This window comes from Carex rostrata, chromosome 25 (assembly GCF_964058835.1).
Source record: "Carex rostrata chromosome 25, lpCarRost1.2, whole genome shotgun sequence".
Lineage (NCBI taxonomy): Eukaryota > Viridiplantae > Streptophyta > Magnoliopsida > Poales > Cyperaceae > Carex > Carex rostrata.
In genome coordinates, this window is record NC_135942.1 from 4,885,587 (window position 1) to 4,898,618 (window position 13,032).

At 33.2% G+C, this 13,032-nt stretch overlaps 1 protein-coding gene across 1 annotated transcript; it reads right to left on the reverse strand.

Moving 5' to 3' along the window:
* Positions 1–475: 475 nt before the first annotated feature.
* Positions 476–3,088, reverse strand: LOC144543598 (uncharacterized). Its single transcript, XM_078291919.1, has 3 exons — positions 2,695–3,088; positions 858–1,883; positions 476–820 (listed from the first exon to the last, which is right to left on the reverse strand). The coding sequence occupies exons 1-2, from the start codon at positions 2,785–2,787 to the stop codon at positions 873–875; spliced, it is 1,104 nt and encodes a 367-aa protein (XP_078148045.1). The 5' UTR covers positions 2,788–3,088; the 3' UTR covers positions 476–820; positions 858–872.
* Positions 3,089–13,032: the final 9,944 nt, after the last annotated feature.

Sequence of the window (13,032 nt, forward strand, 5' to 3'; positions counted from 1 at the left end):
TACTGTTTCGACACAAGGGGTTTACTCCCATATAAAAATTACCAAAATATGTATTTTTTTTTACCAAATGTCTAACTTACCAAAAAAAATTTTTTTAAAAAAGAAGAAGATGATCTGTGCATATAAAAATTGAGAAAAATATAAACACAACATATAGACAGTATAGTTCTTGACAATTTTAAGAAGAGAGAAATTTCAAGTTGACTAAAAAAAGAATTTGTTGTTAATTTCGACATCTATAACTAGAAAAGCATTAGTAGATGCCAAAAGAAAAAAAACACAACATATAGACAGTCATAGTTCTTGACAATTTCAAGTTGACTAAAAAAGGAATTTGTAGTTGTTAATTTCGACTTCTATAACTAGAAAAGCATTAGTAGATGCCTGTCTGGACTATTTCAAAGACTATCAGTGGAAGCGTTGTCTGGTCAATACATAATAAATTGAACTCCCAAGGGAAAGAGAAAAAAGCAGAGACAGAAATGAAGTCTGTATTTAAGCTAATGTATGCAAACTTGTATTACACACTATAATATCAAGTACAATAAAAACACATTTAGTAGGAAAACTACCATAAACCAAACACATTACATGTTTCTAGCAAAATATACCCAAATTGCTCTCTTCTTGTCAATCTGAGCTATCATGGCACACCACTTTATCAATTATTAGTGATTAGATTTCTTCTAAAACAAAAATTTACCCATAAAATAAAATTTACAATCTACCCCAAATTTCACACGCAAAAAACCAAAAGAAAAGGGAACTGATTTCTTTCGCAACTTTCTTGCCCAATAACAAAACCAGCAAAAATATCTAACTAGAATAATCTTCTTTTTTTTTTTTAAACCCCTAACTAGAATAATTAATCATCAACTAACACTAGGTTCAACTATAGGGAAAAAAGGCCAATTCTTTTGGTTCTTGCTTGTAACGGGTACCTTGTCCTCGGTCCACCAGTCAGAACCTACAACTGGCTCACCCGAAATGTTTCCCTCTGAATTCTCAAACATGAACTCCTTCGCTCCTTTGCGTGAAGCCGAATGCTGACAACCATCCAGCACTTCAATTTTTATTTTCCCTGCCTCTCCCTCTTCCAAACTTTCCTTTACATTTACATTCAGGTCCACGGCTTCTTTCCTCAGCTCGAATGAAACCCTATGTTCTTGTCCCCTATCGGGCATAGCTGCACTGATACACCCATCCAAAAGTGACCCATCTTTTCGTGCATGCCATGGTGTTATTTTCCGTGTTGTAATCCCTTCTGGACCCACTATTTTTGGTGGCTCACCAATTGGTAGAAAGAAACTTTCCCTATATGGAGATGAACAATTTGAACACCCTGATGTAGGAGATATCAATTGCCCAATTGGGCTACCAGGTGGAAACTGGTACGCAGTATATTCACTGTTACTGATCACGGTTTTGTAACTTGGGTTGAAAGAGCTCAGAAATTGCGCAAATGGCACCTCAGGGGAAGGTGGAGTGGTGAACTGTAATGATTCAGGAGGGGGCGTGAAAGGTGCGGTTGAGGGTTCGGTCGAGAAAACGGGTGGAGAGACCAACTGTGTTTCATGGGCATATGGCCCGATAGCAAAAATGGATGTGGGCCCCACAGGGGAGAAGGTTAAGGTGGTGGGCCCTGCAGGGGAGAGGGTCAGGGAGGCAGGTTCTGACATAAGGGAAGAGGTGGCAGGAGATGAAGGAGGGACAGCAAAAGGAAGTTGGGTTAGCCGATTTGAATTTGCTGTAGGATAAACGGGCACAGGTGGGATTGAAACGGGTTGGGAGGAAGGAGATGGTGCATGGTTGATGCGCCTTTTGTTGGGTCGGTTGGAGCTGAAGCAGGGCAGAGTGAAGCATGAAAACCATTTTTTTCTTTGCTGTTTAAGGAAAACAATACTAATAGTACATTAGTGGTAGATCCATTAACCCGAAATGCAGTAAATTATTTCAACAATTCATAATCAAATTTGGTACTCTATGAAGACGTGCTTTTTACAAAACAATTGGCTTAAAAAAAGAAAAGCCAAAGAACTACAAAATGCATTTAAGTTGCAATTTAAACAAAAAATAAGTCCTTTATCACTACAAAGGAAAACTAATAAGCTGTGACAGATATATTAAACGTAATTTAACTATAATCACAGTAATGTTAAGAATTTTTTTTATAAACCGTAATTAGAATAAAATTTTTTATGAAACCAACATGATTATTTTTTTTTTTGGATGTCCCAGGTATTTTTTCTTGAAATCTCTAAAAACAGCCGGTACCAAATGACATTTCGGTACTTATGATTTTTGCAAAAAAACAAAAAATAATCATTGTTTTCATAAATTTTTTTTTCTAATTATGGTTTGTAAAAAAAAATTAAATTCTAATGTTAACTCTGTAAGGAGCTCCTCTAATAGTACAAGAACTAAATTAATTAATTTACACAATCCACGAGCTTTCAAAAAAAAAATTTGTTCAAATGAAAAAAGTTACTGTATAGCAGAATCATTGACTTATTCTCATTAAACATCTGCATAATAAATCCCCAATTATCGAAAAATAAAATAGTCCTGAACTTGTTCAATTACAAAATTCCACGGAATCATGCTCCAAATATCCCAAATAAGTACAACACGAAAATCGAAAACCAAGAGTAACAATAATTATAGGAGAAAAATAGAAAAAAAATTAGCTCATACCGGTGCTTCAGTTTGCTGGACTCTGCTCTCAGCCGATGCAATCGCCTCAGCCGCCAAATTAACCGTTTGTACACTACGAGGCATCCCGCTCATCTCCCTCTGTTTCGATTTGAGCTGTGAAGACTGGAAATTTAAATCAGGATAAAACCCTCTAAAAACCCTCAATACCTTCTCGTGAAGCAATTAACTCAGACCATTTCGGGTAAAATTAAAAGATTTCACCAATCAGCGGAGACTTGTTAGGTTTGCTAATTAGAAAGAGAATCTTTTCTTAACTCTCTCTCTCTAAAAGGGAAGAAAAGGGAGGGAACGAAGAGAAGGTCCAGCACGCCGATATAAAGGGTTAGGTCGGCGGGAACAAAGAACTTGCGAGGATTCCGCCCTCTCGGTTGAACCTCTCCAGTTTAACAAGAAAGAGATAACCTCTTTCTGAGGATGTAGTTTAAATAGAAGAACAGCGTGCGCCCTCTGGAAGGCAGGACATCTCCATTTTCCCTGTGAAACAGAGTTATAAAAAGGAATGGGACTTCACCACTCGTGCGTTTCTTGCGTAGAGTGACGTCATGTTGACTTACGTGGACAGATGGAAGCATGTCTTCGCCTTCAGCTTTTTTTCCAGTCGTCGTGCGGAAAGATGGTCATAGTTGAGTCGTTTGGTCTCCAGTTAAGGTGAATGGTCTTCTCCAAGAACCAAGATGCTCTTTTATTCTTTTTAACCACTTTCAGGAATTTAGATATGCAGCAGTTTCAGTGTAATAAAATGTGATTTTTACGGTCGCATGTGTATTCAGTTGTAATTTGTATAGAAATTTGTATGTGATTAATATATACAGTTCTGTATATGCTGATATTTTTATTTTTACTTAATTATTAAAATATTTTAATAAAAATAACCAGCGTTTAATGAAAATTTTAAAAATGCCCAAAACGCGAAAAAAATCTACGGTTCTGAATTTTTATTCGGAACTGCGAAAAAAATTCACGTCCTGGGATTTTTATTCGGAACCGCGGAATTTTTCCACAGCCCGGTTTTTTTTGTTGTTGTTTTTTTTGTTATAAATAGGCGATTTTTCTGATCGTGACAGAAGGAGAAGGAGAAAGAGAGGAAGAGAGAAGGAGAAGGAGAGGAAGAGAAGAAGAGAGGAGAGAAGGAGAAATGAGACGTACTATTCAGCTTCTAAATCAAGTAATTTTTTTTTTACAATTGTTCAATTACATAGTTATTGTTCATATACTGTTGATATACGTCTTTACTATTCATGTACGTCTTTTACTGTGCATGTACTGTTTATTACTGTTTATGTAATATTCATATACGTATTTACTATTCATGTACTGTTCATATAATGTTCATTATTGTTCATAAACTATTCCCAATTGAAATTAGTAAACTAACAAAATATTTACCATTTACGAATGTAGTTTATTGGCCATGCCTATTGGAATTTCAGTACATTTTGGAGGGGAATTCATTTTTGACCAGAATGGGGCACGTTACTCCAAATCTCCAGTAAATACGTACTAGGTTGAAGAAAATTTCTCATTTGAGCAGTTGCAATCGCTTATTTATGAAGTGAGCGGCTACAATAGGAATCGCTGGGAATTAGAAATAATGGCTCGAATGGTCCACGCAGGAAAGTATGTCAAAATCGCATTGGGAGATGATGGGGCATTGAGAAGCCTGATCGCGCAGGTTATGAGTTTCGGCGAATCACTATGCGAAGTTTTTGCATGCAAAATTCGCAGAGTGGCTGGTGCTGGAAGTTTAGACCAAAATTCGATTGCAGAAAATTATCAATCAAATTATGAACCACACACTGCTTTATTCGTACCCGAACCAATACCAAAACCAGAACCAGAAATATACAGTAATTCACCCCAATCTCCACTTTTTATCCCACCCCAACTACAATCTCCACCTTTTATATCACCTACATCCGTGTATAGAGGTCCTTCATCCTTACCTGGGCCTGAACCAAATCCTCACCCCAGACCACCACTAGTACAGGAAGATCCAAACGAGTCAGAATTTGAATTTATGAACGAGGTACCGGAGGAGAATCTGCAAACTGGGGATGAATGGGGGGAAGAAGACTGAGACATCAATGATGAAGAAAAATACACACAGCCCACTGTGATGCAAAATAGAGATATGCCGTTAAGTGGCCGTTCTGAGAGTCACCCGTTCGTAAACTTCAATGACACATCTGTTTTTCGAGAAACATATGGTTCTTACTATGGTCATCGGATTGAATACAAGAGTGATCTCGCAGAAGGCCAATACTTCGCAAATAAAAAGCAACTGGCGAAAAATTGTTGATATGTGCTTGGAGACCAAATTTTACATTTTTCTGAATTTTTTTACTATTTATTAAGTATTACAAAATTGTTGATCCAACGGTGACTTAACAAAACAGTAAAATCAGCAGCCACCGTTGGATCAATAATTTTGTAAAATACTTAATAAATAGTAAAAAAATTCAGAAAAATGTAAAATTTGGTCTCCAAGCACATATTAATATGGAGAACAAGATGAACAGTTCAGATCGACCGTTTGGATTTTGAAAAATCGAATTTGGACCGGTAGCACTTCGGTCCATATGCTACCGAAAGCATATTAGCCACACTATATATATATATATATAGAGAGAGAGTGAGAGAGAGAGAGAGATAGCCTAATATACAATCGATTGTTCCTAGCCTCTCGTGAAACCAAGTCATTTTTCAATTTTTAAAGTCCAAATGATCGATCCAAACCGTTAGATGTGATCTCCATATTAAAATATGCTAGGAGACCAAATTTTATATTTTTTGAAATTTTTTTACTATTTATTAAACCACTTTGAAAATCATTGATCCAACGGTTGCTTAACCAAACAGTAAAATGAGAAGCTATTGTTGGATCAGCGATTTTCAAAGTGGCTTAATAAATAGTAAAAAAATTCCAAAAAATGTAAATTTGGTCTTCTATCACATTTTAATACGGAGATCACATCTAACGGTTTGGATGGATCATTTGGACTTTAAAAATCAGAAAACGACTTGGTTGCACGGGAGGCTAGGAACAATCAATTGTATATTAGCCTATCTCTCTCTCTCCCTCTATATATATATATATATATAGAGAGAGAGAGAGAGATAGATAGATAGATAGGCTATATATATATATATATATATATATATATATAGAGAGAGAGAGATAGATAGATAGGCTAATGTGCTTTCGGTAGCATATGGGCCGAAATACACACGGTCCAAATTTGAAATTTCAAAATTCAAAAAGTCGATCTGAAGCATTCATCTTGTTCTCCATATTAATATGTGCTTGGAGACCAAATTTTACATTTTTCTGAAATTTTTTACTATTTATTAAGCCACTTTGAAAATCGCTAATCCAACGGTTTTACTGTTTTGTTAAGCCACCGTTGGATCAGCAATTTTCAAAGTGGTTTAATAAATAGTAAACAAATTCAGAAAAATGTAAAATTTGGTCTCCAAGCACATATTAATATGGAGAACAAGATGAACGGTTCAGATCGACTTTTTGAATTTTGAAATTTCAAATTTGGACCGTGTGTATTTCGGCCCATATGCTACCGAAAGCACATTAGCCTATCTCTCTATATATATATAGAGAGAGAGAGAGATGGGCTATGGTGCATTGCAATGCATGGAGGAGTTTGTGCATTGGACCATAAATCTAAAATTCAAAATCCAAATGACCGATCCAAACCGTTCATCTTGTTCTCCATATTAATATGTGCTTGGAGACCAAATTTTACATTTTTCTGAATTTTTTTACTATTTATTAAGTATTTTACAAAATTGTTGATCCAACGGTGGCTTAACAAAACAGTAAAATCATCAGCCACCGTTGGATCAACAATTTTGTAAAATACTTAATAAATAGTAAAAAAAATCAGAAAAATGTAAAATTTGGTCTCCAAGCACATATTAATATGGAGAACAAGATGAACGGTTTGGATTGGCCATTTGGATTTTGAATTTTAGATTTATGGTCCAATCCACAAACCCCTCTATGCATTGCAATTCACCATAGCCCATCTCTCTCTCTCTCTATATATAAACCCTCATTTTAAAATATGCATATATAAGTCTACATAAAAATCTGCATATGCAGTGATATTTCGCATACTACATAGAAACCTCATTTAAAAACATTGAGCAGGGTTGATTATCTGTACTTCTGAAGTGCGAGAGTGATACATAAATAATTATTTATTATAGTTTTCGATATTAGATTTAATATAAATAAATATTTGATAAATTGATACAAATTAGATATGCATGTCTTTATACATGTATATTAATTACGATAATACATATTAATTAGAATAATATTTTTAATCAGTAGAAAAATCATATATAAAAATCAAGGTTCTAAATAGCATTTATCGTGTCATAGCGGGGAGCCTCCAAAAAAAGCTATAACGAATAGCGTCGCTATAGCGAAAGCTATGCCGCATAGCATTTTTTATTTTTATAAAAATTATATTATATATTTGTACTAAATATCAATATTATTTAGTCTCATAGAACAATAAATAATACCAAATTGATTAAAAAAATTATAATATTCATATTGAACCAATTCAAAGTCTAAATTGCGACTCAAAATATCCATAGTAATACTAATATCATAAACTATCGATCTTTTTCTATTCAAAATATCTTCAACATCATAACATAATTTATCTTTTTTCTATTTAAATTTCAAAATAACCTAGAAATTGAAAAAAAAAATTCATACTTCTAGTAAAATAAACAGATGATCCTTGAAGAAATTCTTGTTAGTCCCTAAAATTTTCATAATTTAGCAATTATTTATTTGATTTATCATCAGTTAAAAAAAAACCAAGGGCAAAATGAAAAATTTATTATAGCGGACCTAAATTTGATATAATGTAATATTCATTAAAATTAAACAATATCTCCACCATTTATTTATTTTAAAGCCCATATAAATTGAAAAAAAGAAAAGCTCATGTTGCATAGCGCACGCTATTTGCGCTACACGCTATGCGCTATAGCGTCCGTAACTCAAATAGCGTGTGTTAATGCTATAGCTTAGCGTTTAGAGTCCAAAAACGCTATAGCGCGCTATTTAGAACACTGATAAAAATTGATTTTATTTTCTTGTGAATTTGACCTTATGCAGTCGTTCATACATAAATCTATTACACATTGACACCAAACTTTATCATATAAATGATATGTATACATATGTTTTATGTTTTCATTAGTATAGAAATACAGCTACCAGTAGCTTATTTGATCTTTGATATGATATGATATACATATATATGTATTGCTGAATAATTCATATCAGTTTGTCTACCCTCTCAATAATATAAAATAAATATTGATTATCGAGCAAATATATAACATAATATCAATTGAAATTCAAGATAATATCATGCTCGTCCGTTTTTTGTTTGAACTGGAGATGTTTGCCTCGGCATGTTAGCGTGTCAGTACGCGTGATATCCAATATACCCTGCTGCTTTCAGAGTACAGATTTTGGTTTACTCTCTGACCCGCTCAACTGAAACAAGAGATGTACAGAAAACCTAAAACTGTCTTCCAATATTTTTAAAAAAAATTACTTAAAATCCAACAATTATTATATACCAAAAGAAAAATTCTACAACACGTGTAACCAACGCAGGGTGCTGTCATTAGTGATTGTCATAGTCTGATCTTTTAATTCTCCGAAACATTCAATCAATCAATCAATGTCTCGCCTAAATACTCTGTCTTTTCCTCGTTTTCTGCACCGAACTAAACAACAGTTTTCGTTGAAAATTTGCACTGGCGTATAATATTCGAATTCGTATCCTCTGCATTTAACTCAAAACATTTCTTTTTGAGTTAATGCAGAGGATACGCATTCATAATATTCGTGAACTGGAACAGAGAATTTTGGGATTGGGATATGAAACCAGTGGTCCAGTGCTTAGACTTTTGCTAAATCCGGAACGGGTAGAACCCGTTTTGCCCGGTCCGTACCCGTTATCCGTGGTATCCGTACCCGTTGCCCGGGTACAAACGGGTAGACGGGTAGACGGGTACGGGTAATAAACGGACCGGAGAACGTGATTTAAAAAATAACCCGTTGTACCCGTACCCGTCTACCCGCCAACCCGTACCCCTATACCCGCCTACCCGTACCCGTACCCGTACCTGCACCCTTTACCCGGTTGCCCGTACTCGTTACCCGTACCCGTTACCCGTACCCGTTACCCGTACCCGCCAACTTTACCCGTACCCACTTTTGAAATTCAAATTTTGAATTGTACCGCCGGTTCAAGAGGGGCCCGGTCCGGGTCAAATCAAACCCGGCCGGACCCACCCGGGTCACGTCGGTTTTTTTTTTTTTTTTTTTTTTCAAATTTTATTCCCTCTCCAATTTTTTCTTTAAATACACCCCTCTAATCCTCTTCCTCTCCACATTCTAACTCAAATTCTCAAATTCTCAATCCCTCAAACTCAATCTCAAATTCTCATTTTTCATTATTCTCAATTTTTAAATTTATTTTTTAAAAAATATATGGTTGTAATTTAATTCATTTTACCAATACGCAAACGGAATTAGAGGTTCGCTAAACCCGTTACGGAATTACGAAGGTATCAAAATTACAAAGTTCGGCACCTCCCGCAAGATTTTTCCGCGAAATTTAAAGGTTAGATTTATTTTATGTTAGATTAATTTATTTTTGTAGAGTAATTTAAAATTTGATATTAGATTTATTGTTGTAGATAAATGTATAATTTAAATTGAATGTTAGATTTAGTTTATGATAGATTTGTTAGATTTATTTAATTTATGTTAGATTTGTTAGATTTATTGAATGTTACAATTATTTAATTTATGTTAGATTTGTTAGATGTGATTATGTGAACTTGTGAAATAATTAGATTTATTTTGAATATGTTAGATTTTATTTTTGAAATTCGGATTTATTTTTAATAGGTTAAAAAAATATGTTAGATTCATTTTTGTTAGATTCATTTATTTTTGTAGAGTAATTTAAAATTTGATATTAGATTTATTGTTGTAGATAAATGTATAATTTAAATTGAATGTTAGATTTAGTTTATGATAGATTTGTTAGATTTATTTAATTTATGTTAGATTTGTTAGATTTATTGAATGTTACATTTATTTAATTTATGTTAGATTTGTTAGATGTGATTATGTGAACTTGTGAAATAATTAGATTTATTTTGAATATGTTAGATTTTATTTTTGAAATTCGGATTTATTTTTAATAGGTTAAAAAAATATGTTAGATTCATTTTTATGAATATGTGAAATATTTTGAATATGTTAGATTTATTTTTGAAAATGATAAATTTATTTTGAATAAGTTATATTTATTTCGAATATGATAGATTTATTATGTGAACTTGTGAAATAATTAGATTTATTTTGAATATGTTAGATTTATTTTTGAATAGGTTAGATTTTATCTTTGTTTTTTCAAATTCTTTTTTTTTTCTGTTTTTCCTATTTTTTCTGTTTTTTTCCAGATTTTTTTAATTTTATTTTTTTCTGTTTTTTTTAAATAAAGTTGTATTTGAAATTCATTATATAATTAGGTTAGATATATTTGTTGAATATGTTAAGTAATTGTATTTATTTTTGAATATGTTAGATTTATTTTTCAATAGGTTAGATTTTATCTTTGTTTTTTCAAATTCTTTTTTTTTTTTCTGTTTTTCCTATTTTTTCTGTTTTTTTCCAGATTTTTTTAATTTTATTTTTTTCTGTTTTTTTTTAAATAAAGTTGTATTTGAAATTCATTATATAATTAGGTTAGATATATTTGTTGAATATGTTAAGTAATTGTATTTATTTTTGAATATGTTAGATTTATTTTTGAATAGGTTAGATTTTATCTTTGTTTTTTCAAATTCTTTTTTTTTTTTTTCTGTTTTTCCTATTTTTTCTGTTTTTTTCCAGATTTTTTTAATTTTATTTTTTTCTGTTTTTTTTAAATAAAGTTGTATTTGAAATTCATTATATAATTAGGTTAGATATATTTGTTGAATATGTTAAGTAATTGTATTTATTTTTGAATATGTTAGATTTATTTTTCAATAGGTTAGATTTTATCATTGTTTTTTCAAATTCTTTTTTTTTCGGTTTTTCCTATTTTTTTCTGTTTTTTCCAGATTTTTTTAATTTTATTTTTTTCTGTTTTTTTTAAATAAAGTTGTATTTGAAATTCATTATATAACTAGGTTAGATTTATTTGTTGAATATGGTAAGTAATTGTATTTATTTTTTAATATGTTAGATTTATTTTTCAATAGATTAGATTTTAATCATTTTATTTTTGTTTTTTCAAATTCTTTTTTTCTTCTTCTGTTTTTTCCGGATTTTTTAAGATTTATTTTTTTCTGTTTTTTTTTTAAAGAAGTTGTATTTGAAATTCATTATATAACTAGGTTAGATTTATTTGTTGAATATGGTAAGTAATTGTATTTATTTTTGAATATAGGTTTACATTTTTTAAAAATGTCATCTCATCGTGATTCGGTGCAAGAAGATATCGCGAGAATGTCGGCCGATATTTTTGGCCCCGAAATACCAACTACAAATTATCCACAAGATTATTCACAAAATTATTTTGATAGTTCCTCTCAAATGCCGCCACCTAATTATCCACAACCTCCCCAAAATTATCAAAGAAGAGACCAAATGCTACAAACAAATTATCAACAAAACCCCCAAACGGGTGCACCGTATTATACTTCAAATGATCCAAACACATTCATTCCACAAGAATCACATCAACTACCACCACCGTATGCATATGGAGGCACTTCTTCCGTTGCATCGTCGAGTCAACTCAACCCCCCTATTTCAGGTACTCCTTCGACAAGTGTCACTGAAATTCAAGAAGAAGGTCTCGCTCCTCCTCTGCCAATTGTCCCCTGCCCCCCCACAACAACCAGCAGCAAAGAAGGCTAGAAGACCTCCCGAATACAACCAATATTGGTTTGAATGGTATGATGTGACCAAAGATGACGACGGTTACTTGAAAACTCTTTATTGTAAGGTAGACCATTGCAAGAAACCTTATTTTGTTTATAAACAAGCTAGTGGTATGAGTAACTTTAAAAGACATGTTGATGTGCATATTAGAAAGGGTGAAAACTATAACCCGAATAATACCCCGCAAATTCAAACTCAAATCACCCCGGATGGTACTTTAACCAACCCAAAATTTGATGAAAAAAGAATGCTTAGTGAATTGGCCCGGTACATAACCCACAAAGCCCAACCAATCAGTATGGGTGGTTGCACAGCCTTTGCCCGGTTGGTCATTCGGGGGTGTGCTCAACCAATGTACAAGAGGATGGATCATAGAAAGTTGGTTGGTGAAATAAAAAAACAGTTTACAACCATAAAAGATGACCTCAAAGGTACATTTGCATATCAATCCAACAAGGTCTCAATTACCTCCGATATATGGACTGCTGGTAAACATGGCCTTGGGTACTCTTGTTTACTGGGCATTGGATCGATGATCAGTGGGTATTACAAAAGAGAATATTAAGTTTTCGAGTGTTAGATTCCCCGCACACCGCAAATGTAATTTTTAAATCTATTATTGAGGTTTTACAAGAGTATAACCTTAAGAGGGATATGGCTAACAAGGTTTTTTCAATATCTTTCGATAATGCTAGCAACAACATTGCTTCCATTGAAATTTTTAAACGGTCACTAAACCCGATTATGAATGGTGAAATGTTTCACCAAAAGTGTGCTTGTCATATACTTAACCTCGTCGTGAAGGCGGGACTTAAAACAGAAGCCATAAAATTATTGATAGTTAAATTTAAGGATGCCCTCAACCACATTGTTTCAAACCATGAAAGAAGACAAGAGTTTGCGAAGTTGTGCGTAACCTATCGAGTAAGCAAGTTGAAAGTACCTTGGGATATAGATACCCGTTGGAACTCAACCTATAGGATGTTGAACCGATGCCTTCCTTATAAAGCTGTCATAGGGGAGTTTTTGAGGGGATCCACCCCTCAGGCAATGCAATTGGAACTCACCGTCGGGGAATGGGACCAACTAGAAAGGCTTTCAACATTCCTAGGAACCTTTTTTGAAGCAACCGTCAAACTATCCTGCTCGTATTCACCGACGGCATTTGAGTTGTTGGGGCAAATCTATCAAATTTCCAAGGTTTATCGTATTTTGGAACAAGCAGAAACCCACGATAAATCTCTCACACCGATTGTAGAGGCCATGAAACTAAAATTTCTAAAATATTGGGAAGATGTACCCCTCTTGGCCAT